Raw genomic sequence first — 27,106 nt, 5'->3', positions numbered from 1 at the left:
GAGCATAGGAGAACATAGGGGAATATAGGAGGGAAGGAGAAGGGCAGAATGGGGGCAGGGTTCCCAGTGAAAAGGGGCCGTAGGGGGCAGCTGTCCTCTTCCTTCCGGGCTGGCGGGTCCCGTCACGTCAGAGCTGAGGTGGGCTTTGAAGCCCTGACAGGCCAGAGGAACCAGGTCAGGGAGAGGATTAGCCCATGGGCCAGGGGGGGGGGTCTCAGAAGACTAGGGTCATCCCCCCTAACCCTCCTCCCTTTTCTCAGACAACCCCTAAGGGACCTTTTGAAATTTACAGAACGGGGTACATAGAGGAATTGGGGGAGGGTCATGCTTTTTTTTCAGTCCATGGAAGTTTTTGTATTTGCTAATTTACAATCAATTAATTTCAATATTTCTCAGTGTTTTAGAATTAGTTGCTTATTATATCTTGATGTGTGCTTGGTGTCACCCATCATCAATTTGTACCATTGTGCAGTTTGCTGCAGGTAAGAACTCAGTCTGGATCAAACACGAGAAAATAACAAGAGCTGCGCAATATTAGACCTATTAGTTGTTTGACTACGAGCATTTGATGAAATGCACGCAACATGATAACTTCATATCCCTGAAACATTTTGGGAGTAGCAGAGAATTAAAGGGGAATAACGGCATATTCCCGAAAAATTGTCTAAATTCCTAAACCCCTCTGACTCATTGTTGGACTGTCTGTCAAAGTCTGCACTTCTCTCAGTCAGGGAGAGCGAGCGCTACGTCACCAGGTTATGCAGCCCCCCACTCACTGCAGCGCTAGATCGAACTTTGTGCAATAACGCATTCCGTCAAATCATCTTCCGTCTCTGTCTGTATCCTACATCTGTTGTTGCATGGCGTGATCAGATCATTATGGTAAAATATATATACTAAAATGAGCGGGAAAGACTATTGCGTTAACCCTAATTGCTCCAGTAAGTTGCTCTGCATAAGAGCGTATGCTAAGTGGCTAAAATGTAAATATAGTGTGCAACATAACAACCACAGGATGACACATATGGATGACGTATAACTTTCCTACAGTAACCAGCTGACAATGAACCTATCCTTGTAAAGTCATTATCGTTGCAGATATAATTGATAGCTTAGGTACTGATGCATACATCTATCGAAATGCAATTTATGCTCACTGTCCAATTTTTCAATGGGGAAGATCAAATATGCTATTATTACATTCATAATTAGCCTACATTTACATTTTCAAATCGGTAGACTAATGAAAATCATTTAAATAAGGATGCAGGGGATTTCATTTGCAAGCCAGGACAAATTACTTTTCTCGAGCGAGCAAGAGAACGTGATAATGTAGACTAATTTTATTAAAAGTATTCTCATATGTTTCACCAAATACCCTTGCATCAAATACCCTACTCCTTAAAAGTTGTGTAATGATAAAATATAGCATATATATAGAATGATGCTAACTTTTTGTTAACATCCAGTCCCTAACTACCCCTGATCAGTCCAACCTTCCACGTCAAATCACATTTCATTTGTTACATGCTTTGTAAACAACAGGTGTAGACTAACAGTGAAAGGACCCATAAAAAAGCTACACTAAAGTTTGCAACTGCACATGGGGACAAAGATCATACTTTTTGGAGAAATGTCATCTGGTCTGATGAAACAAAAACAGAACTGTTTGGCCATAATGACCATCGTTATGTTTGGAGGAAAAAGGGGGAGGCTTGCAAGTTGAAGAACACCATCCCAACCGTGAAGCACGGGGGTGGCAGCATCATGTTGTGGGGCTGCTTTGCTGCAGGAGGGACTGGTGCACTTCACAAAATAGATGCCATCATGAGGTAGGAAAAGTGTGTGGGTATATTGAAGCAACATCTCAAGACATCAGTCAGGAAGTTAAAGTTTGGTCGCAAATGGGTCTTCCAAATGGACAATGACCCCAAGCATACTTCCAGAATTGTGGCAAAATGGCTTAAGGACAACAAAGTCAAGGTATTGGAGTGGCCATCACAAAGCCCTGACCTCAATCCTATAGGAAATTTGTGGGCAGAACTGAAAAAGCTTGTGTGAGCAACGAGGCCTACAAACCTGACTCAGTTACACCAGCACCACCATTTTGGCCCATTCAGGAGAAATGGGCCAAATTCACCCAACTTATTGTGGGAAGCTTTTGGAAGGCTTACCGAAACGTTTGACCCAAGTTAAATCATTTAAAGTCAATGCTACCAATTACTAATTGAGTGAATGCAAAGTTCTGACCCACTGGGAATGTGATGAATGAAATAAAATCTGAAATAAATTATTCTCTGTACTATTATTCTGAGATAATAATTCTTAAAATAAAGTGGGGATCCTAACTGCCATTAGGTACCGAGATGAGATCCTCAGACCCCTTGTGAGACCATATGCTGGTGCGGTTGGCCCTGGGTTCCTCCTAATGCAAGACAATGCTAGACCTCGTGGCTGGAGTGTGTCAGCAGTTCCTGCAAGAGGAAGGCATTGATGCTATGGACTGGCCCGCCCGTTCCCCAGACCTGAATCCAATTGAGCACATCTGGGACATCATGTCTCGCTCCATCCACCAACGCCACGTTGCACCACAGACTGTCCAGGAGTTGGCGGATGCTTTAGTCCAGGTCTGGGAGGAGATCCCTCAGGAGACCATCCGCCACCTCATCAGGAGCATGCCCAGGCGTTGTAGGGAGGTCATACAGGCACGTGGAGGCCACACACACTACTGAGCCTCATTTTGACTTGTTTTAAGGACATTACATCAAAGTTGGATCACCCTGTAGTGTGGTTTTCCACTTTAATTTTGAGTGTGACTCCAATTCCAGACCTCCATGGGTTGATAAATTAGATTTCCATTGATTATTTTTGTGTGATTTTGTTGTCAGCACATTCAACTATGTAAAGAAAAAAGTTTTTAATAAGATTATTTATTTCATTCAGATCTAGGATGTGTTGTTTAAGTGTTCCCTTTATTTTTTGGAGCAGTATACATTTAAATTCCTGACATTTAATCCTGGTAAAATTTCCCTGTCTTAGGTCAGTCAGGCTACCTCTGGCGAGCACATGGAGGGCTGTGCGGCCCCCCAAAGAAATGCCACCCCACACCATGACTGACCCACCGCCAAACCGGTCATGCTGGAGGATGTTGCAGGCAGCAGAACGTTCTCCACGGCGTCTCCAGACTCTGTCACGTCTGTCACATGTGCTCAGTGTGAACCTGCTTTCATCTGTGAAGAGCACAGGGCGCCAGTGGCGAATTTGCCAATCTTGGTGTTCTCTGGCAAATGCCAAACGTCCTGCACGGTGTTGGGCTGTAAGCACAACCCCCACCTGTGGACGTCGGGCCCTCATACCACCCTCATGGAGTCTGTTTCTGACCGTTTGAGCAGACACATGCACATTTGTGGCCTGCTGGAGGTCATTTTGCAGGGCTCTGGCAGTGCTTCTCCTGCTCCTCCTTGCACAAAGGCGGGGGTAGCGGTCCTGCTGCTGGGTTGTTGCCCTCCTACGGCCTCCTCCACATCTCCTGATGTACTGGCCTGTCTCCTGGTAGCGCCTCCATGCTCTGGAGACTACGCTGACAGACACAGCAAACCTTCTTGCCACAGCTCGCATTGATGTGCCATCCTGGATGAGCTGCACTACCTGAGCCACTTGTGTGGGTTGTAGACTCCGTCTCATGCTACAACTAGAGTGAAAGCACCACCAGCATTCAAAAGTGACCAAAACATCAGCCAGGAAGCATAGGAACTGAGAAGTGGTCTGTGGTCCCCACCTGCAGAACCACTCCTTTATTGGGGGTGTCTTGCTAATTGCCTATAATTTCCACCTGTTGTCTATTCCATTTGCACAACAGCATGTGAAATGTATTGTCAATCAGTGTTGCTTCCTAAGTGGACAGTTTGATTTCACAGAAGTGTGATTGACTTGGAGTTACATTGTGTTGTTTAAGTGTTCCCTTTATTTTTTTGAGCAGTGTATTTGGCTAAGGTGTATGTAAACATTCGACTTCAACTGTATATCCCTTTGCTATTCATAAATCATACAACGTAGTTATATGTCTATGGTATCGCATCGGGACAAGTAAACCAAAGATCGTGTTTGTATTTTCCTAAGATTCGAAGCCCATGTCGAGACTTGCCAGTGACAGCTAAAGTGACTCATTAGGTTAGACTTGCGATGGGTTGTTCGCGAACGAACGGCTATTTTTTAATGGATCTTTTAGGTGAACGGAACCAAATGGCATCGGTGTGAGAGTCGTTCATTTGCATACTGGTAGGTTACTACTGTTTTTGGTGATTATTTGCAGATAAATGATAAAAAAAATTCTTTAAAGATGTTGAATCCTCACTGCAGGAACAATAGGTAGTGGAGACATTCTGGTCCAAAGTATGATAAAAGAAAACAGATTGAAGGTTATAAAAGCTAATGTCATAATAGTTACATGGTATTATTAACGATATTGATATAGGCCTACTGATTTGATTAAAGAGCCGACAATGGAGTAGTCAACTGCTGCTTTCTGTGTAGCAAAGCCCATGTTTAACACTTGCTTCATTATTCAATCATACCTGTGGATCTATTCATGTATATAAATGGTGTTGCACAATCTAGCAAGAGATCTGGGGGTCCTCCCCCTGAACATTTAAAGAAAACATTTTCGTGCAATTCGATATCGTTTCTCAACAGGGAATCCATGTTTACTTGACAGAACACAACCTTTTTTCTTAGGTTTTTGGCCCAATAAACAACAATGAAAGAGTCCACTAGATTTTGTTTTTGCCACAATAAGTAGACTTGACTAGTGTTTCTAACTAGATCACTAATCTACCTCCTTACCTCAAAGTCCCACCCACTGTGATTGATTGACAGGTCTGAAACCCTAATAACTCTGTGACCCACAAACATCCTGCCCCCTCCCCTGACAATTCAACCAACAGTGATTGATTAACAGGCCAAACTTTTAAAGGGATAGTTCACCCAAATTACAAAATGACACATTGGTTTCCTTACCCTAATTGTCCACAGCAGCAGAGCTAATAAAATACATAATTTGACAAACAAACATGATTGTGGCAATTAAAATCTTGCAGTAAAACTTTAATATAGCTTTAATCTCAAGAGAAGACAGATTTAATGTTAAAAAGGTTATCTTTTTATATTTGGCTGGCTACTCCATGTACTTATAGAAAACACTGACTATGTAGGCTAGTGCATTAACACCCTCTTTATCTTGCATAACAGGTATACTCACCCTATCGTGTCTTTTCACCCATTTTCCTTCTCATGTGAACCACGCTGACAGCATGAAAGTAAAATGGCACAACACATGGCAATGCCACAGAGAGTTCTACCTTTATCTAGTCACCACATTCCATGAAAGCAAAGCACAAAACTCTACTGTGCACAGATAATGCCATCAACAAGACATTTGTTTTCCCCAGCAACTCCATGGAACTTGGAAAAAAACTAATGTGGCTATCAATGAATGACCTTTGACTTGAGAAATGGATGCTGGGCAGTGGATTTGAAACCACCAAACCGGTGATGGCCCACTAATATGCCTGAGGGTCTTTCAAAAGAACACATTGAAACATCATGACACATTTTCATGGAGGTTTCTAATTTGGGATTTTAAAAGTAATTTCTTCTGACCCCAAAACACAATTAACTACCAAACATTTCTCAATTTGTCAAAATGGTCAAAAACATTTAGTTATACCGGTGCAAAATATCACTCCGCCCAGGGCTGGGCTGGCCAGAGAGCGGGGAGGTAGGCTTAGGCCCATTCTAGAGGGGAGATATACAGAGCCCACAGCCCAGATCCCTGGTGCCTGGCTGGGGTAGACAGAGCCTGGGCCAGGAAGACCACATCAGCTGCCCTTCTGGACACAGACAGGCGGGCAGGCAAGCAGACAGACAGGCAGGCAGGCAGGCTTGCAGGCCCAGGCTAAATTTTCCTGCAGCTGCAGTGCTCGCCTCAGCATATTAACTTTGGCTCCGTTCACCCCCTGACCAAGAACAACTTAGTGCAAAAATAAGAGTGTTTCCCCCCGACACAGGGTCAATGAGGAGATTGGGCTTGGGATCAGATTAATTGGCAGTGTGACGAGATATACCTTACTCTGCAATTTCTCACGTATTATGCAGAGAACGCAGCAATCCTGAGGTATCATTAACCTACACCAGGCCTATACAGTACAACCCACACATTCAACGCATTCAAAGTCACGTGTAACTGACAGTAAACAGCCAACCACCCTAGTCTAGTCTCTCACCTGTCAGTGTATCGCCTGGCAGGGTCGTTCAACAGCACGCCATGGGAGGTATGGGAGAATGGTGGCTGACGCAGCAGTCGGTGGATGAGTGGCTTGCAGTGGCGGCACAGCGGGCAGTCGGGCTTGGACGCCAGTAGGGTGGCATCAATCTCCAGATGCTGCTCCATGGTGAAGAACTGCACGCCGTACACCTCTTCCTCCACGTCCAGCTTCAGCGTCAGCGGCGCATCACAGAACACGTTACTAGGACCCAACGAGAGGTTGTTTCCACTGACGGTCAGGAGCAAGATGTTGTGGATGGCGGGAAGGGCCATCTCCTCGGGGCTGAAGAAGGTGACCCACACGGTGAGGGAGTCGGGCACAAGTGGGTGGGGGAACTCCAGCTGGAGCATGCAACCCTGCAGGGGGCACTCAGACAGCCCCACGACCCACTGCTCGATGCCGGCGTTGGGGCTCCAGGTACGCACGCTGGGCTCACATGCCTGCTCCACGTCTGGAGGTCCTGGGGGTCAAAAGGACAGGGACCCAGCAGATCAGACATAACTTATAATAATACATGTATTTATTTGATATAGCACTTTTCATTTTCTTTAAAAACAAAATAAACAATTCAGCAAAACAAATGTAGGGATCTGGCAGTTATTGGGCGATGGTGATGATAGGCAGTACAGAAAGGTAGTATCCTGAGAGGATGGAGCATAGGTGGTACAGCCAGGCAACTATAGAAGCAATACACACGCAACATACACAACAAACACTTATCAGACAAAAATAAATACACCAGAAATCAAAGGTTAAGTCATTGCATTTGCAAACATGAGCATCATGTGTGATTGTTTGAATTTGTTTGCAGGCAGGGAAGAGCTAGAGTATAGATCTGAGTATAGAGTGTGCTGTAGTTGAACCCCTAGTTGGGTGAAATGCTATAATGTGTATATGGGGGATTCTACAGAAGGGGTGTGAATTGCTGTCCCGCCCACAAGTAAGTCTCCAAATCTAGGACATTTATTCTTATCATCAAATGTTCTAATTCAATCCAAGGCAATGACAAACAATCTTAAATTCATATAGCACAAAGTCATTCGTACAATATGAGAAATTCAATCAATCAACAAGTTTTAGATTCATACAATCAACACTGAACATTTTTACAAGAACAATAGAGATTATATTTCTCTAAATTCAATTGAAAGATTTTGAAAATCAGGTTAAAAATCATGTTTTGACTATTTTGGGAATTTGGTATGCAAATAACATTTATAAAATGTATGTGTAATAGAATGTTAATCAGAATGATCACTCCCCCGAAGAGGTCGGGTGGTGGTGGTGGTGGTGGTGGTGGTGGTGGTGGATGCCCCCCCCCCAAAAAAAATAAAAGGATCCTACATCTGTGTATTTATGCTGCAATAGTTTATGTGTCGGGGGGCTAGGGTCAGTCTGTTATATATCTGGAGTATTTCTCCTGTCTCATCCAGTGTCCTGTGTGAATTTAAGTATGCTCCCTCTAATTCTCTCTCTTTCTCTCTCTCTCTTCTCTCGGAGGACCTGAGCCCTAGGACCATGCCTCAGGACTACCTGGCCTGATGACTCCTTGCTGTCCCCAGTCCACCGGGTCATTCTGCTGCTCCAATTTCAACTGTTCTAACTGCGGCTATGGAACCCTGACCTGTTCACTGGACGTACTACCTTGTCCCGCTGCTGTTTTGGACTCTAACTCTGAATGATCGGCTATGAAAAGCCAACTGACATTTACTCCTGAGGTGCTGACCTGTTGCACCCTCTACAACCACTGTGATTATTATTATTTGACCCTGCTGGTCATTTATGAACGTTTGAACATCTTGGCCATGTACTGCTATAATCTCCACCCGGCACTGCCAGAAGAGGACTGGCCACTCCTCAGAGCCTGGTTCCTCACTAGGTTTCTTCCTAGGTTCTGGCCTTTCTAGGGAGTTTTTCCTAGCCACCGTGCTTCTATATCTGCATTGCTTGCTGTTTGGGGTTTTAGGCTGGGTTTCTGAACAGCACTTTGTGACAGGGATAAATGTAATGTAAAAAGGGCAAACTAAATACATTTGATTGATTGATTGATTGATTATTGTTTGTTGGAAGATGTGTGCTGAAAGTTGGGGAGAAATAGGACACAATTTATACCACTTCTGTAGAACAACGCATTTGGAACAGTGGTCTGACTGACTACACATGGATGAGGTCAGTGAAGTATCAGGGCTGAATGAGCTGTTGACTTTTCTCAGCAATGGACTATACGCGGCAGACAGCGGACTGAGTTCATTGCCAGTAAAGCAGGGGAGGCAGCAGACTAGCTGCAGACTGAGGTGTGTTCCTACTGAGAGGGGCCCTGCACAGGGTTCTCACTTTAGCGTTGGTCATTACAACCCCAAACAGCGCTCCTCCAGCCATATTTGGAGTCCACAGATACCTTGTATTATCCAGAGTGACGTACACCAACATTCATCAAGTGCTTTGAGAAGCCAGCGCCGCAGACACTGTGTTCTCCCTGTTTTCCTTTTGTGCACTTCCAAACTGGCAACCAACAAAACCCATTTGCTAACCTCATTTCTGGGCACTGCACAGAATTCCAGTGTTTAATCAAGTGAGCAGCGAATTCGGTTTTCAGGCCACATTATCTTAACACATGTATTATAAGTGTGTGTGTGGCCAGAATAGAGGTCACTTTGAAAAAAGGACAGAAAAGAAACTGCGGAACAGAGATGCACTTACAGTTTGTACCTCTCTCTCTCTCTCTCTCTCTCTCTCTCTCTCTCTCTGAGGAAAGGAGTTTTAGCCACTGACAATGTGTTGTAACGGCAGCTGTTATGGTGGGCTGTCCTCCTGCTTTGGAACTCCTACTACGGATGCCAGAGGTTAGAGATTTACGATGAGACAGGATGGACATGTATAAAGATTATATGAATCCTTGGCAAGACCCAAGTCTATTTTTCAACACTGTAGACTTATCAGTACAGTAATTTTAAGTATTACAGATTTTATCTTTCAAATCCAACTAAAACAGCACCTGCAATGACTTCTCGTCTGAATTTTTCATTAAGGTTAAATCTACTCGCTGGTATATAAACAGCTCTGAAACGTTTGACCTAGCCTTGCCTCCCAGGCTGCTGAACGGCCCCAAGGGTGATCAGACAATCCAAACCTGGCCTTTGAATAAGAGGCCTTGCTTTCTCACTTGATTAGCTAATCCCACCGGGGTATTAGCCTGTCTAAGAGAGCTCTCGTTCAAGGAAAGGGGGAAAGAGACATTGGGCGGAATTCCAGCTTAATTGCAGTAGGGTTGAATGTGGAGCACTGTGTCTGTGTGCCAGGGCCCTTCGGCATTATGTGGGAATCAGACGGTGTAGAGTCGTGGAGCGCTGGGAAAAGGGGACTGGAATTGACTGGGATACGGATGGATAAACATAGAGGGATATGTCCGGGCACGCACTCTGCTTTCTAAGAAAGGGGCCTGCCTCTCCTTCGTGTGTCACACTCTCGATAGCATATACAACAGACTGACTGACTTGCACTGAAGTAACCGTTGTCCTCCACTTTAATGGCCACAGCCACCCATTTTTGCAAACATCAATTCATGCCATGACCCCTAACTAGAGGGCATGAGAGTAACCACAATGGAAATATGTCTTGCTCACTTGTATTTTGTCCCTTGACAGCCATACGGTGTCAATTGATCAATTAATCAATCAAGCGATCCCTCATAGCAGTCAATCTTCAAGAACTTCCTCTAGTACAGTGTCAGGTTCCCGAGTGGCGCAGCGGTCTAAGGCACTGCATCGCAGTGCTAAAGGCATCACTACAGACCCTGGTTCGATTCCGGGCTGTATCACAACGGCCGGGATCGGGTGTCCCATAGGGCGGCGCACAATTGGCCCAGCGTTGTCCTGGTTAGGGTTTGGCCGGTGTAGGCCATCATTATAAATAAGAATTTGTTCTTAGGTTATACAACACAAAAAAAGACATAGAAATTGTCTTGAAGGCCAATAAATGTTAGTCAGTAGTTTATTCCATCTCTCTGCATATGATATCTGCAGTGTAAACAGTTGGCGTGGGTGACAGGGGTGAGGAATGGAGAACGTGGTGAGAAGAGAGAGTGATGGGGAAAGCAGAAGGTCTAAAGGAGAGGAGGTGACACTGACAATCCAGCTCCTCTCTTCTCCCTCGCCTGGGGACTTTCCTCATATTTCCTTCAGCACACATCCACTGCTCCTCTCCTTCTATTCCAGATCAAACCTCGTTGGCCTCCACTCAACATCCCAATGTAAAAAAAGAAATAAACTTGTCCTGGTGTGCGGATGCTTTTATATAGTGCAACTCTGGAACACCTTAAAGAGATAATTTGGTATTTGGCATGCTAGCAGATACCCATAGACTTCCAGTCGTTGCACTAACACTAGTTAGTATTGGCTTGCAAAACTACTGTACCTATAACTTCCTTCATACTACACACAGATACATAAAAATGGTTCATCTGACTCTGGGGAAGTAGATACATGTCCTCATTGCCAAAATCACAAAGTATCACTTTAAGGCAGTATCGCTTAAGATCAGGTAGCGCGCTCCAGGATTGACATTCTCCAGAATAAGTGAGTGTACAGTACGTGCATGGCTGCGCATATCCAATAGCCCTCCATCCACAAATCATTATCTCATGACCGTCATAAAGTGCTAGTTGAGATGAAGCAGGGGAAGCTGTTCTTTCTCTTTAGGTACTTTGTGTCTGAACTCTGTGACCCTGAGTCCCTGCAGTGTGCAGCCCTGGCAGCAATGGAGCAGAGACCAATGAATGTAACCCCTGTTCTCCCAGACAGACAGCGAGAGCACACACACACCAAATACTCACACACAAACACATGGTATCACGTAATGCAGCGAGGCTTGACACTGCCCCGCCTTCAAAGGAGGGCGATGCTAATGAAAGCATGGCCCGACATCTGGGCCAGAGTCAGACAGGAACACTTTAGCGATGCACGGCTCAGTGCAGCAGCACATACACGTACAAATACACACACAAATACACACACAGACACAAACAGACACCTACAGTGCCGTTCATACCCCCTGACTTATTCCACATTTTGTTGTGTTACAACCTGAATAAAATGTATACCAAAAAAAATGGTTCACCCATCTACACACAATACCCCATAATGACGAAGTAAAACATGTTTCAAGACATTTTTGCAAATTCATAAAATGACAGAGATATCTCATTTACATAGGTATTCATACTCCTGGGTCAATACGTGTTAGAATCCCCTTTGGCAGCAATTGCAGCTGTGAGTCTTTCTAGGTACGTTTCTAATAGCTTTGCACACATGGATTGTATAATATTTGCACATTATAATTTTTTTTATTCTTCAAGCTCTTTCAAGTTGTTTGTTGATCATTGCTACACAGCCATTTTCAAGTCTTGTCATAGACTTTCAAGCCAATTTAAGTTAAAACTGTAACTAGGCCACTCAGGAACATTCAATGTCCTCTTGCTAAGCAACTCCAGTATATATTTGGCCTTGTGTTTTTTTTCTGCACAGCTGGGGTTCCTAAACTTTTTTGGCCCACGATGTCATTTTGATATCTTAACATTTTTGCAACCCCAACCATGTGAAAAAAAATTATGTAGGCCTAATTAACAGCCAATGATTATTTGGGGCTATGGCAGTCAATTTAAAAAAACATTCTAACAGTACTTCTGATTGTTTTCTCAACTCACCATCACATACTTTTACTGTGGGGCTATGACAGTCAATAGCAAATTAGTTTGACATAATGTATATTATCTCACTACCACTAATGAGATGGGTGTGCTTGAAGCATGTCGTGTCGGAGGTTCTCAAAGTCTGTGGGCGTGGTTGATAGTGTGCACCTCATCTCTGCTGTCACATCCAACCTGGCTTGATATTTGGTTTTAATGCAGACAAGACAGAGCACTGAATCCAGCTTCACACAGATGTGAAGGATACCATGAGTTTTATGGTGCTTTCAAGACAACTGGGAACTCGAAAAATATGAGTTCAAATCATGACGTCAGTGATCTTCAGGTCGGAAAGTCAGAGCTCTAGAAAGAGGCCAGAGTTCCCGAGTTGGATGACTGTTCAATACAATTTATCCAAGTCTGATCTCTTTTTTTCCCCAAGTTCCCAGCTGTCTTGAACGCAATGAAGTCGGATGTTTCCGAATTCCCAGTTATGGTATTCCCTTTGTGTCAGGAACCAAAACTCCTCCATAGTGACCCGTGAACGTGTTGTCTGCAGCATTCGGTCACATGACAGCTCAATCAGTAGTTCGATTTCACTTACTGGAATGTCAACTGGGCCAGGATCACAACGCAAGGAGACATTTTCTTTACATTACAAAGAAAGTCAACTAAGTCTGTTTTTCTTTACATCCATTGATAATGACAACAGTTCCTCTCTCAATGCTCTGATCCCATATCTCCAACTAGTTTTGCGAAAAGGCGTGTGCGCAGTGGATGTAGTTTAATGTAGTTTACAATCGAAGTTACCTGCTGCAGTATATCTCAGAGTTCTGTTCTCAGCTCTTTTGCCGCCACTTGCTCTCCGTGTATCATACAATGCGTCCATATGGCAGAGGGAGACACATTCATAACTAGAGTGTAGAGGCCTGCCCACCGTCCCCTATAGATGGAGCCCCAACTGTGCAAAAGCCCACCATTCAATCCCATGGAATCTGTTTTTCATCAATATAGCCACGCAGCACACTGAACATCCCTTGTGCCGTTTCATGCTCCGGAAATGTGAGACAGAACAATGTGTCCTCATGAATAGCATTCCCTCATGTATAGCGAACAAAAGTCAATGCATGTGCATCTCGGCCCTCACAGCAAACGTCCATTTGGAGAGCTTAAACTGGGGAAATTTTGAGTCGTTCAGTCTTGATTGTTAGCAATAGCATAAATTCTTCCTTTAACAGTATTATCTGACAAGGGTCACATCAATATGTGAGCCTCTGCCTCACCACACATTGTTTTCACCATATCAACTGCAGCCAGTAATATCAAAGTCTCTGCAATAGCGTGTGGTTTCATAGCGTAGTAGCCATTCACCATTCACCTACGGGGGAGGGTGATTGCTCTGTAAGTGTGGAGTCATGAAAATAACCTCTCACTCAATGTCAACAAAACAAAGGAGATGATCGTGGACCTCAGGAAACAGCAGAGGGAGCACCCCCCTATCCACATCGACAGGGCAACAGTGGAGAAGGTGGAAAGTTTTAAGTTCCTCGGCGTACATATGATTGACAAACTGAAATGGTCCACCCAAACAGACAGTGTGGTGAAGAAGGCGCAACAGCGCCTCTTCAACTTTAAGAGGCGGATAAAATTTGGCTTGGCACCTAAAACCCTCTTTTACAGATGCACAATTGAGAGCATCCTGTCGGGCTGTATCACCGCCTGGTACGGCAACTGCACCGCCCACAATAGCAGGGCTCTCCAGAGGGTAGTGCGGTTTGCACAACACATCACCGGGGGCAAACTACCTGCCCTCCAGGACACCTACAGCACCCGATGTCACAGGAAGGCCAAAAAGATAACCAAGGACAACAACCACCTGAGCTGTTTCCTGTTCACCCCACTATCATCCAGAAGGTGAGGTCAGTATAGGTGCATCAAAGCTGGGACCGAGAGACTGAAAACAGCTTTTATCTCAAGGCCATCAGACTGTTAAATAGCCATCACTAGCACAGAGAGGCTGCTGCCTATATATTCAGACTTGAAATCATTGCCCACTATAATAAATGATATACTAGTCACTGTCTTGCATTACTCATCTCATATGTATATACTGTATTCTATACTATCTATTGTATCTTAGCCTATTCCGCAATGACATTGCCCATCCATATACACTGCTCAAAAAAATAAGGGGAACACTAAAATAACACATCCTAGATCTGAATGAATGAAATAATCTTATTAAATACTTTTTTCTTTACATAGTTGAATGTGCTGACAACAAAATCACACAAAAATAATCAATGGAAATCCAATTTATCAACCCATGGAGGTCTGGATTTGGAGTCACACTCAAAATTAAAGTGGAAAACCACACTACAGGCTGATCCATCTTTGATGTAATGTCCTTAAAACAAGTCAAAATGAGGCTCAGTAGTGTGTGTGGCCTCCACGTGCCTGTATGACCTCCCTACAACGCCTGGGCATGCTCCTGATGAGGTGGCGGATGGTCTCCTGAGGGATCTCCTCCCAGACCTGGACTAAAGCATCCGCCAACTCCTGGACAGTCTGTGGTGCAACGTGGCGTTGGTGGACGGAGCGAGACATGATGTCCCAGATGTGCTCAATTGGATTCAGGTCTGGGGAACGGGCGGGCCAGTCCATAGCATCAATGCCTTCCTCTTGCAGGAACTGCTGACACACTCCAGCCACATGAGGTCTAGCATTGTCTTGCATTAGGCGGAACCCAGGGCCAACCGCACCAGCATATGGTCTCACAAGGGGTCTGAGGATCTCATCTCGGTACCTAATGGCAGTCAGGCTACCTCTGGCGAGCACACATGACTGACCCACCGCCAAACCGGTCATGCTGGAGGATGTTGCAGGCAGCAGAACGTTCTCCACGGCGTCTCCAGACTGTCACGTCTGTCACATGTGCTCAGTGTGAACCTGCATTCATCTGTGAAGAGCACAGGGCGCCAGTGGCGAATTTGCCAATCTTGGTGTTCTCTGGCAAATGCCAAACGTCCTGCACGGTGTTGGGCTGTAAGCACAACCCCCACCTGTGGACGTCGGGCCCTCATACCACCCTCATGGAGTCTGTTTCTGACCGTTTGAGCAGACACATGCACATTTGTGGCCTGCTGGAGGTCATTTTGCAGGGCTCTGGCAGTGCTTCTCCTGCTCCTCCTTGCACAAAGGCGGAGGTAGCGGTCCTGCTGCTGGGTTGTTGCCCTCCTACGGCCTCCTCCACGTCTCCTGATGTACTGGCCTGTCTCCTGGTAGCGCCTCCATGCTCTGGACACTACGCTGACAGACACAGCAAACCTTCTTGCCACAGCTCGCATTGATGTGCCATCCTGGATGAGCTGCACTACCTGAGCCACTTGTGTGGGTTGTAGACTCCGTCTCATGCTACCACTAGAGTGAAAGCCCCACCAGCATTCAAAAGTGACCAAAACATCAGCCAGGAAGCATAGGAACTGAGAAGTGGTCTGTGGTTACCACCTGCAGAACCACTCCTTTATTGGGGGTGTCTTGCTAATTGCCTATAATTTCCACCTGTTGTCTATTCCATTTGCACAACAGCATGTGAAATGTATTGTCAATCAGTGTTGCTTCCTAAGTGGACAGTTTGATTTCACAGAAGTGTGATTGACTTGGAGTTACATTGTGTTGTTTAAGTGTTCCCTTTATTTTTTGGAGCAGTGTATTTATATATTTTTAATTCCATTACTTTACTTAGATTTGTGAGTATCGGGTATTTGTTGTGAAATTGTTAGATATTACTTGTTAGATATTACTGCACTGTTGGAACTAGAAGCACAAGCATTTTGCTACACCCGCAATAGCATCTGCTAAACATGTGTATGTGACCAATACAATTTGATTTGAAGTCCAACAGTCAAGTGCAGCCCATGATCTAAGTGCGCTCTCTAGTATAATTTTATATTTGAATAATTTAATTTCGTGTTGAAGGTTAACAACATTACAATGATTTGGAGATACAAAGACGATATTATAATATGTATATATTTTTGTATATGTATATTTTGGGGAGTGGGGGAGATTTTGGAAATTCCCTCACAACCACATTTTGGGAACTGTTTCTGTACAGGCTTCCTTCTTTTCACTCTGCCATTTAGGTTAGTATTGTGGATTAACTACAATGCTGTTGATCCATCCTCAGTTTTGTCCTATTACAGCCATTAATCTCTGTAACTGTTTTAAAGTCACCATTGCCTCATGGTGAAATCCATGAGCGGTTTCCTTCCTCTCCGGCAACTGAGTTAGGAAGGACGCTTGTATCTTTGTGCTGACTGGGTGTATTGATCCACCATCCAAAGTGTAAATAATAACTTCACCATGCTCAAAGGGATATTTAATGATGATTTTTTTTTAAATGTTTTTGCCATCCCCCAATAGATGCCCTTATTTGCGAGGTGAGGAAAACCTCCCTGGTCTTTGTGGTTGAATCTGTGTTTGAAATGTACTGCTCGACTGAGGAATATTACAGATAATGTGTGGGGTACAAAGATGAGGCAGTCATTCAAAAATCATGTTAAACACTATTATTGCACACAGAGTGAGTCCATGCAATTTATTATGTGACTTGTTAAGCACATTTTTACTGCTGAAAGTATTTAGGCTTGCCATAACAAAGAGGTTGAATATTTATGGACTCAAGCTTTTAAAATCTGCTTTTAAAAATCTGATGAATTTCTAAATATTTCTAAAAACATAATTCCACTATGGGGTATTGTGCGTAGGCCAGTGACACAAAATCTCAATTTAATCAATTTCAAAGTCGTGGAAAAAGTAAAGTGGTGTGAATACTTTTTGAAGGCACTGTATACTGTACATGTGTGCACACATTACTTTGCACACACACATCCCAGGTCTTTCACATACATCCACACACTCTGCTGGTTCCAACCAGCTGCAAAATCCTCCTGAACCACATGCAATTCACTTAACTATCTTGGGTGGTTTCCACATGGTTTCTTCCCTCAATTTTTTCATCCTCTTCCCCCAGCCATATTTCTTGTGGGTCTAGAGCAGTAAAGATTTACTAGGGGTGCTCCAGCTCTCTCTCTGACCATGCCAGGGTTTCCTGTGGTGTGAGGACACAAGCCACGGGACTGACAGGTGTCAGGCGTGTTACACACACACACGCGCACATGTACGCCTGTACATGCCCATTCACACACACATGCCTGGACATGCCCACCATCCCTTGCACACACGTGCACACACACACACACCAGTGGAGGCTGGTTGGAGGAGCTATGGGAGGACGGGCTCATTGTAATGGCTGGAATGGAATAAATGGAACAGTATAAAACACATCAAACATATGGAAGGCACATGTTTGACTCCGTTCCATTTATTCCATTCCAGCCATTACTATTAGCCCATCCTACTCTAGCTCCTCTCACCAGCCTACACTGACACACACCAATACATATTCAACCACACATACATGTACACACACTAATGGTATTGGCATTATGCTTGTTTGCATCGACGGGATGTCTGTGGGTGGAGGTTACTTGACTGCCATAAGCTGTCACTTCTGCAGAGACAATGCGCTCACACACACACACACACACACACACACACACACACACACACACACACACACACACACACACACACACACACACACACACACACACACACACACACACACAACAAACACACACACATGAAGCCAGCTGTTAGGAGCCTGTGATGGACTAGCATCGGCGTGTAAACAGGGGAGTGGAAATCTGCTGCTTGCTAACATGGAGCGCTTCCAATCGGGAAATCAGAGAGAGGTTTACACACAGCACAGCAGACAAGCCCAGACATGCCTCTCACACACACTGTAACCTGTGTGGAGCAAGGACTTTGCAAACAGAAACACACAGACACGTGCGCAAGCGCGCACAAACACGCACACACACACACCGTTCTAGCGCCCGTCTGATCCCGAGCCCAATGAGTCACTGGGCTCATTATTAGCCATGTGCTGTCGGACACCTGCCAAGCTGATCAGATCTCACTGGATTCTACAGACTCTAGCTCTGACCCTGAAAGACTGCAGCATTTTATAATGAGTTCACAACCACAGAATAACAATGGAATAACTTTGAAGCTTGGGGAACTGTGCCATCGTGGCATCTCTATCAACATACCGACACAGTAGGGATCATTTATTCCTTATCAGTTTGTTTCTTATCAGAGGATCCTAGGAGAGAGTTTTAAGACCTCCGTATCTCTATATCTAGACTAGATTGAATAGACTGATCTAGTCCTGCTGATCTAGTACTGCTCTAGTCCTAATGTACAGGTATTATTAGCTGTGAATTTAGCTTCCACTAGACTTGGTATATGATAATAATGGCAGATTTACTGACACACAGATACACACACACAGATAGACACACAGATACACACACTGAACAATGCTTACTACTGCAGCTGCCAGAACCAGCTAGCGGTCAGAGGTACACAGCTGTGCAGACTATTTATAAAGGCCAAATTCCACCTCCCTAAAATCCACTGCAAGAGCTGGGGAGAGAGGGGGAGAAAAATACATCCTATTTCGGGAATGCTGCTGATTGAAGCATTAGCTGTCCTCAATTTCCCTGATAACAAATGGGGAAAATTACATTACAGACATGGTCCGAGAAGAGCTCTCCCCAGTTCCCACCATGCCTGTCGCTGTGAGCCCACGTTTGGGATTTCTGGGATACGGAATCTCCATTCCCTTATGAACGCAGGCTCAACTTTCACTCCCTCTGCATCCCTCAGCTCGTGTCAAGGGCTGTGACTCAAATGAATAATTTGCATCTTTGGGGCTCGACTCAGCGACCATATGATTAGCATGTTTGAGAGTTGACTCAGAAGCCAAATAAAGCAAGATACTGGCTTAGAGTGAATAGTGAGATTTGATGATGTGGGGAAGATACTATCAGCAAGAGAAAAAGGAGGGGGGGGTGATTTGACAGAAGGAGGATTCATAGGAGGAAGAAGTTCAGGTGTGTTATTGACAGGGTGGGGTTACATTGACAATGTGTGTGGAGTGTGGGAGGTGGGTGGGTTGGTGGGCATGCCTTATAAGGCAGGGTGGGTGGTACACAGTAGCTACTGTATGTTCTGGGCTAGGATGGTTAGAATCCAGGCGAGTAAATGTAAATGAATGGGGAAAGTGAGTAAGGAGAAGTACACTGAGATGTGACGTTTACAGAGGTTCTAGTGATGAATGGAGGATGTGAATGAGGTGGGTAAGTTGTTTTGGCCTGTGTGAGACAGAGATGAGTGCCTGTGGGCTACAGTAGGCCCTGAGTTTGTCCAGTCAGTCAGAGAAACAGACAGACAGACAGACATGTGTGGTAATAAATAACCCAGGATATAGTGGTCTTACCTTCTACCAGCTCTCACAATCTCATGTCAGAATTAGACATTCATCCACGTTTCTCAAACATCAAATTTTGAAGTGTTTAAAGTTAAGTTAAGGCATTAACTCTGAATTTTTAAGGTTAGGATTAAGTTCAGGCATTAAATCCAAATTCTTATGGTTAGGCATTAACTCCGAATGGTTAAGGTTTGGGACAGGCTTAAAACAAAAATACACAAAAAAATTTATATCGCTGGATTTGAACTTGCAACCTTTGGAATCAGAGGCATATGCTTACACCCATCCATCATCCCTGTCCACAATGCCCTATCAAACCAAAACCTACTTGAAGGTAACAGCGCTCACTGTTGCCCCTATTTGCCGGTTTCCACGTCATCTTCTGAAGTCCTCAGACATGGATGGACGTTGAATACTGACTTGTATCACGGGTGACCTGGCTGCTTACCTTCGGCCTCGCGGGGGCTCCAGTGTCCAGAGGGGGCGCAGGGTCGTGGGGATGAGGAGTTGGATGCATACTGCATCAGTACCCGGCCCTCTGTGCATTTATCACACACTGATCCCACTTCTCTAGGAAACCAACAGACAGGCACACCAACCAACTTAGATACAGTTTATATGGAAACACACTCACTTAGATACAGTTTATATGGAAACACACTCAGATACAGTCCAATTGGACTGGCCCTCATTTAAATACAGGCCATATAGACATGCAGGTACTACTCACTTATATACAGTCAAATAGAGAGGTGTTAATTTAGATGTGATCCAAACAGACAGTCAACCCATTTATCCAAAATATCTCCAGGTCCTTTGCAGAGTGGAGGTCAATGCAAAAATATCCCCATTGTGCTGCCTGCCCCATTCGTCAAGCTAATTTCACCTGTCGTAGAAGTGGCTGGAAATAGGCGGGAACCACTCCAGGGTAATGGCGGCATGCTCTTGCTCCACCACTTGGGGTGCCATGGGCACAGGGGGTGGCTTGGACTCGGGCTGCCACGTCTGGTAGATCAGGTCCAGGTAGCAGTGCATCCGGGCAACTTGGTTGGAGGTGAAAGAGTTCGTACAGTCGTCATCTACGTGGAAGAGATCAGATCAGAAACAGTTTAATATGATGGCTTGTAGATTATGTATTAACGTAAACTAAGTGGGATTTAGAATGTATTTTCTTTTAGAGCAGGTTAAAGGTAAAAGGTTGAATTAACCAATAGGGGAAGGTTAGGGAAGCACTAAGAAGTAATGTACATTTATACATACAGTAGATAGAAAAACAGGGCCTGGTATATACACAGTCTGTAGCAATGTTATTAAGAGAAGAGATATTCTTAAAGTCTCTACAGGTCCATGACCTTAACATACATTAGAATATATCGAGTGTGTTTTTCCAATGCAATGTCCTTGCTACATTCCATACCTGCCAAGGCACACATATGTGACACTCGGGTTCGGCATACTGTATGGTTGGACATTCCTACAGATGTAGAATTTCAATTTGAGACAGTTTGCTACAGCAGGAAAATAATCCTGCAGCAACAGGAAATGTGAATTATTATGTGGATAATAGGGGTTGATACATTTCTGAAATTTCAAAGTGGAAATAACAAACTTCAGAATACTTTTAAAACCTCAAATAAACTACAAGTTGTACATTTGCTGCATTGCAGGGAAGTTCTCCTGCAACAGGGCGATCAAATTAAGATCCTACATCTGTTTGTGCTCTGTGTTTATTTCTGATTGAGGGTTATCCCTAGTTACCACAGCCACAAAGTCTCTATATCGTAAACAATCATAAAAACAAAAAGTATGTTTTTGGTCTTCATTTAAGGTTAGGGGTTAGGCATAAGGTTAACAGTTTGGTTCAGGTTAGTGTTAGGTTCAAAATCAGATTTTAAGAAGAGAAATTGTAGAAATAGGCGAGGTTTAGCGATAATTATGACTTTGTGGCCGTGGTAACTAGTGACAACCCTGAGTTAGGGAGTGCAGCGTGTGATGGGTTTTTGGACGATCTGGACATGTTTGTATGGCGTGTGTGTGTGTGTGTGTGTTTGTGCATGCGTACATCGTGTGTGTGTGCCTGTTCATCTGTGTCATAAAGTGTGCACTTGTTTGTATGTGTGTTTATGAATGTGAGTGCATGAGTATGTGTGCGTGTGTGTGTGCGTGCATGTGCATGTGCATGTGCGTGTTTCTGTGCTTGTATGTGAGCTGTGCAATCTCACCTGCATAGCTCATGTAGTTGTTGTACGGTGTATTTGTGAAGTGTCGACGCCCGCAGGTGTCGTTGCCAGGCTCAGGGTCTCTGCAGTGCTTGTACTTGGGCGTGGGGTTAGTGTCTTCACACAGATCTCCTGTCTCCAACGAGGGCTCAGTCTCCAGACATGCATCGTTACACGACTCAATCTCTGAGATCCCCCGGAACACGTGGTACAGCCCAAGACTGTGGCCGATCTCATGGATCATGGTGTGGTTGTGACCAAATGTGCCGTAGAAGGAGGGGTTCAGAACAATGCCACCTACAAATGGAGAGCAGACACAGACAAACACCTATTCACACTAGAAAGTACTGGAAGCTGGAGTGGGATTGAGACAATGCATTATTCATCGACCCACACAGCTTCATTATCACCTTCCTCCCTGTCAGAGCGGAGGTAGAGAGACTGCAATTACTCCCAATCAACAATGTGAGGCTGTTGAGCAGGAGGAGTGTGTGTGTGTGTGTGTGTGTGTGTGTGTGTGTGTGTGTGTGTGTGTGTGTGTGTGTGTGTGTGTGTGTGTGTGTGTGTGTGTGTGTGTTTGTGTGTGTGTGTGTGTGTGTGTGTGTGTGTGTCTTTACCCAAATGTGTTAAGGCTTCTTTGTCCCACGGCCAAGTGGCGACTCCAGCCAGGTCTTCATCAGACGAGTTGGCAAAGAAGACGTTCAGGTGAGTGGAGCCATCCAGATTCAGGATCTCTTTCAGCTCCTTTACATCCAGATAGGCTCTGGAGACCAGAGAGATAGACAGAAAGAGAGAGATACTTAAACAATGTACTGTAGTTCCTAGGAAAGAGAGCCAGTTCATTTCACATCACAATAGTGCCTGAGAGCAAAGACTTCAGATTTACAATGGGCCCTGGAGCAAAGTTATTTCCTATTTCTGAAGAAGAATTTTAACATTTCTGACAACAATAGACCCTTAAGAAAAGAGGTAGCTAGATCATTCCTGGAGCTGAGACAGGCTTCAGATCAGATTGAAACAGAATTTAGGTAGGTAGTCTAGAGCCCACCTTGAGCAGATCTGATTAAGATGTGTTTACCGTGCTTGGCTAATACTATGCAAGAGGTGGACATGGAATATCATATGAGAACAGATAATCCACCCCATGAAACTGTCAGTCCCCTTCTCTCTGCCCATGTCAAAAGCTCTTATTCAATTACCAAGATCTTGGTCTTGGCAAATCCTATTGAGAAGATCAGTGAAGTCTTAAAGGAGAGAGTAATATGTTGCAAATGTGAGTTTTTTCAGTCCATAGTTGTCCTCTGTTTTTGTGAAGACAAGGGCAACTGGAGGTGAAGTAAAAAACATCGCTCTCTGATATATCATCACGAATCAGATTGACAAACATGCAGTAGAACAAGTTGCATTTCACGTTTTGACCCTTATTTCACCCATGTTTGAGTTTCTTGTTTGTAAGAATCACAAAATATACACCTTCTATAATGTCTGGTTCTAAACCATGGCGTTATAGGTGACCAGCCAAAGAGAAAAACATTTATATCTACAGGGGGAGACGATGGCAGAAAATTGACCTGCTATATTTTATGTAATTACATGAACGATTAATTTGAGAGAGCCCTAGCTGCTTCACATGGCTAGTAAAGCAAGTCTGGAACCAACAGGACCCTGAACAGCTTCTACCCCCAAGCCACAAGACTGCTAAATAGTTAGTTAAACAGTTAACCAATAGCTACCCGGACTATCTGTATTGACCCTTTTTGTACTAACTCTTTTGACTCATCACATGCACTGCTGTTACTGTTTATTATCTATCCTGTTGCCTAGTCACTTTATCTCTACCTATATGTACATATCTACCTCAATTACCTTGTACCCCTGCACATCAACTCTGTACTGGTATCCCATGTATATAGGCAAGTTATCATTACTCATTGTGTATTTATTCCTTGTGTTATTATTTATCCAAATCTCTGCATTGTTGGGAAGGGTCCATAAGTAAATATTTCACTGTTAATCTTCACCTGTTGTTTACGAAGCATGTGACAAATTCGCAAAGCGAAGAAGAGGAGGGGAGGTCTCAGAATCAGGGAGAGAATCCATGAGTGGGGAAGCAGGGCAACGGAGCACGAGGGTGAAGCAGGCAGCCATAAACGTCAACAACAAACATGACAAATGAGGACATCGTAAAAGGAAGAAGAAGAAAAAAAAGTGCCCGTAAAAAGTTGCAGTAAAAACCATTGGTGCCAGGCCGGCCAAGGTACAGTACAGTATGTCATCCTCCTTAGTGGATAAAAATATAGCCTGAACTACCATCCATAGCACTGGAGGAGTGGAGGACACTGGAGTGTTATAAAGTATAATTGGAGTGACTGATCGTGGCAGATGACATGTTAGGATATGGTTTGTCAAGCGTCGGGACAGAATAATGAAGGCTTTATAGGAGGTTGGGCCAAACCAAGAGGTGCAGATAGGGGAAGTACATGTCGTTATGGCACACCACAGCTGTTAGAGTGTGGTACAGGAGGACAAGCTGTACCCTTCTGCTCCCTTTGACGTCAATGGACATCTTTTACAAAAGATCTGTAGCTACATCTGATTGAGGGTTTCACATATCAATAACTGTACTGTCTACCAGCAATATAAAAAAAACGAGTTCTTCAGGGGCTGGTCCAGTATGTCAGTATTGTTAATTGAAGTACTGTAAGCACTTAAACTGTTTCACAACCCCCTGCTGCTGATGATCTGGCTCTTCCAGGACCAGCAGGTGAGGAAGGATAAGGATGCTGTGTTAGTTTAGTTCCTGTCACAGGGGCCGGGCCAGGTATGTTTGGAATAAAGGAGTGGCATAGTGGAAAAGTCCTCCATGGCCTATGGGAGAGCAGAGGCGCGCACAGGGCCCAGACCTACAGAGAGCACATGATATAATGTCCCTCTCCCTAATAATTTCAGGAATTTCATTATTTCCTCTGAAAATATTTGTCCAGCTTTTTGGCTGCCGTGCATGAGGGGGGAAAAGGATCAGGGGGGTTTAATGGGGAGATGAGTAAGTCAGCGACAGATAAAAGCAGTACTACTGTAGATCAGAACCCATCTGATCTGAGTTCAATTAGGTTTAATGCACTGGCTTCGTTACAACAACACAACACACATCAGATGTGGACTGGATGGACGGATGCAGGCTGTGGCCTTGGCTGGCGCACAAACAGCAGGGTTTAGCATGACTGCATAAAAACAGGCCAGGCTGCATGTGTGTCTGTCAGGTTGCATGGATTTGCACTCTTCTGTGTGTATAAATATGTGATTAGCTTTGTAGGAAAGTAATTGACTGCTTGATGTAGTGGGAGGCTGTTGAGAAAGGGGAGAGAGCAGTGGCTGTCTGACATCACTTTAGCCAGTGTCGTCCCTGGGAGTGAGTATGCCAGTCTTGGACCAGTCATGCGATCGACTTTGTCTCTCTCCCTCTCTAACACGCTCTCTCACTTTCCCTGTCTCTCCCCCTCTCTCTTCTGCGTTCTCCCTCCTTCCGGTTCTTCCTCTTTCCATCCGCCTTCCCTGTCTCCATTCCCTGGACTCAAGTCCCTTCTCTAAGGATGTCTTGTCTCTGGTATAACCCAAATTAGGACCTGAGGGTCAGTCTCACCCCCCTCAGCGCTACTCTCCCCTCATCGCTTACCCTTAACCCTTACCCTTCATCCTCTATCCCTCGCCTCTAGCCCCTCGTCTTGCACTTTCATAAGGGACGAGCCACACAAGAGAGACAGAATTTTCCATTCATTTGAACACTCCACTTTTCATGCATGCCCTGGGAAGAGAATCTAGATTTTAGAAAGAGATGTGCGAGAAGACCCTCAGAGAGAAGAGGCGAGAGGAGAAAAAGAAGGAAAATGTAACTTCACTAAATTCAGACGTCAGCAGGCATCTGTTCCGAGGCAGTCCGGGGTGTGATGAGTGCTCAAACTGCTGTGTTAATGCTTGTATATCTGATACATATTAAATGGAGGATTATGACTTCATCCATTTACACCCATATATAATTCATATAAGCCCATAAATGTGCCTCGTATACATATGTCTGGGGCTGCTGAGTGTGAAACGCTGTGGTGAGTTGGCAGCGTTACAGCCAAGAAATCCTCAGCTCTCCTGTCATCGGCTCGGTCAATGCACAGATCCTAAAGCCATCATTCATCCCTGCCTTTATTACCACACTCATGCTCTTTTTCGCCATCAATATTTTGTGGTTTTTTTTCACCTTCCAAGGAAGACACAACATACATAAGACCAAGTGTTGACACTCGGATTTCAAAGGTTGGACACCCGAGCTAGACAACTGGGATTTCCACAGTTACAGAGTTACAGTACAGTACTGAGTATATAGGGCCGAGCCTAGAAACACATTATATCATTTCCAGTGCTTGTAGTTCTTCTGTTTATAACCAACACTCTTAATAGTGTTGGTGGTGTGTCCATACCAACCAATCATGACCATAAACTTGGGTTTCAGAGGTGGTGGGACAGCCTTCAAAATGTGTTGTCATTCTCGGGTAAATTTCAACATGACAGTTTTCCATGTGACTGCCACTGTACGACATTTCTGTACCATCTCAACCATGTAAATTATAATCAACTCCTGATTATAATTTATCCCAGCAGACGTATGAAAGATGGGCTATCACCACCAACTATGGTGGTGATAGCAATAACAGTACTTCAACTGTCTTTCCTAACTCTTCAGTTGAGGTAGATGGAAAAGGCCAATCTTAAACTTTTACTCAACACCTCTCCACTCCACACCCTGACCCCAATGACCCTATTGACATCCATCACCCCCCTCTGTGGCCCACCCTCCCTACCCCACCCCACCTCAGCATCCCACCCAGTACCGGCTGATGACATGTGGGGACGAACACAGGTGAACTCAGTCCGGGCCGGGGTCAACCAACCAACAGGTGCATTTACAAAGGTGTTACGGCTTTCAAGGGAGAGTGCTAACAGCTAGTTTTATGCCCTGGGGTGAATGGTGAAACCATTAACATGGGCCTGGTTTATGAGCTGCAGGGCTTAGAAGACAGATTGTAAAGCACCCAACTCAATGGTCCTGGGAGAATACACTCATTGAGAAAGACAGGAGGGGAGTGGGCTGGGCTGGGGTGAGAGTGTGTGTGTGTGTGTGTGTGTGTGTGTGTGTGTGTGTGTGTGTGTGTGTGTGTGTGACCATTAACCTGCCACTGTGCCAGGGAGAGAGACAGTGACATGCAGAGAGGCCAAGCGGGAACAAATTGTTCTTCATCCCTGACGAAGCTGGGCCAGAGGCATGACGGCTTCCTTTCTCACCTGTGTAGATCCTGTGCAACAGGTATGTCAGTAAATCTAGATAGAACCATTTACGTGGAAGGAAAGAAATGTCTATAGGATGTAGCATATTGAGATTGTGTGTTGTACATGTGGAATTAAACTGAGTTGAGATCGAATGTCTCTTTTT

At 44.6% G+C, this 27,106-nt stretch overlaps 1 protein-coding gene across 3 annotated transcripts in view; it reads right to left on the bottom strand.

Moving 5' to 3' along the window:
- The window catches only part of LOC115204089 (pappalysin-1-like), a 118,988-nt gene that overhangs the window by 75,732 nt on the left and 16,150 nt on the right, over nucleotides 1-27,106 (bottom strand). For all 3 annotated transcript variants that reach the window (XM_029769396.1, XM_029769394.1, XM_029769395.1), the window contains 5 exons: nucleotides 22,245-22,390; nucleotides 21,631-21,924; nucleotides 20,295-20,487; nucleotides 19,857-19,978; nucleotides 6,282-6,783 (listed from right to left, as the gene is read on the bottom strand). In XM_029769396.1, the coding sequence (XP_029625256.1) occupies nucleotides 6,282-6,783; nucleotides 19,857-19,978; nucleotides 20,295-20,487; nucleotides 21,631-21,924; nucleotides 22,245-22,390 (1,257 nt within the window). The remainder of the gene's footprint in view (nucleotides 1-6,281; nucleotides 6,784-19,856; nucleotides 19,979-20,294; nucleotides 20,488-21,630; nucleotides 21,925-22,244; nucleotides 22,391-27,106) is intronic.

This window comes from Salmo trutta, chromosome 12 (genome assembly GCF_901001165.1).
Source record: "Salmo trutta chromosome 12, fSalTru1.1, whole genome shotgun sequence".
Taxonomy (NCBI): Eukaryota; Metazoa; Chordata; class Actinopteri; order Salmoniformes; family Salmonidae; genus Salmo; species Salmo trutta.
Note: the sequence above shows the minus strand (reverse complement) of the source record. Positions and strands in the feature narration are given on the sequence as shown.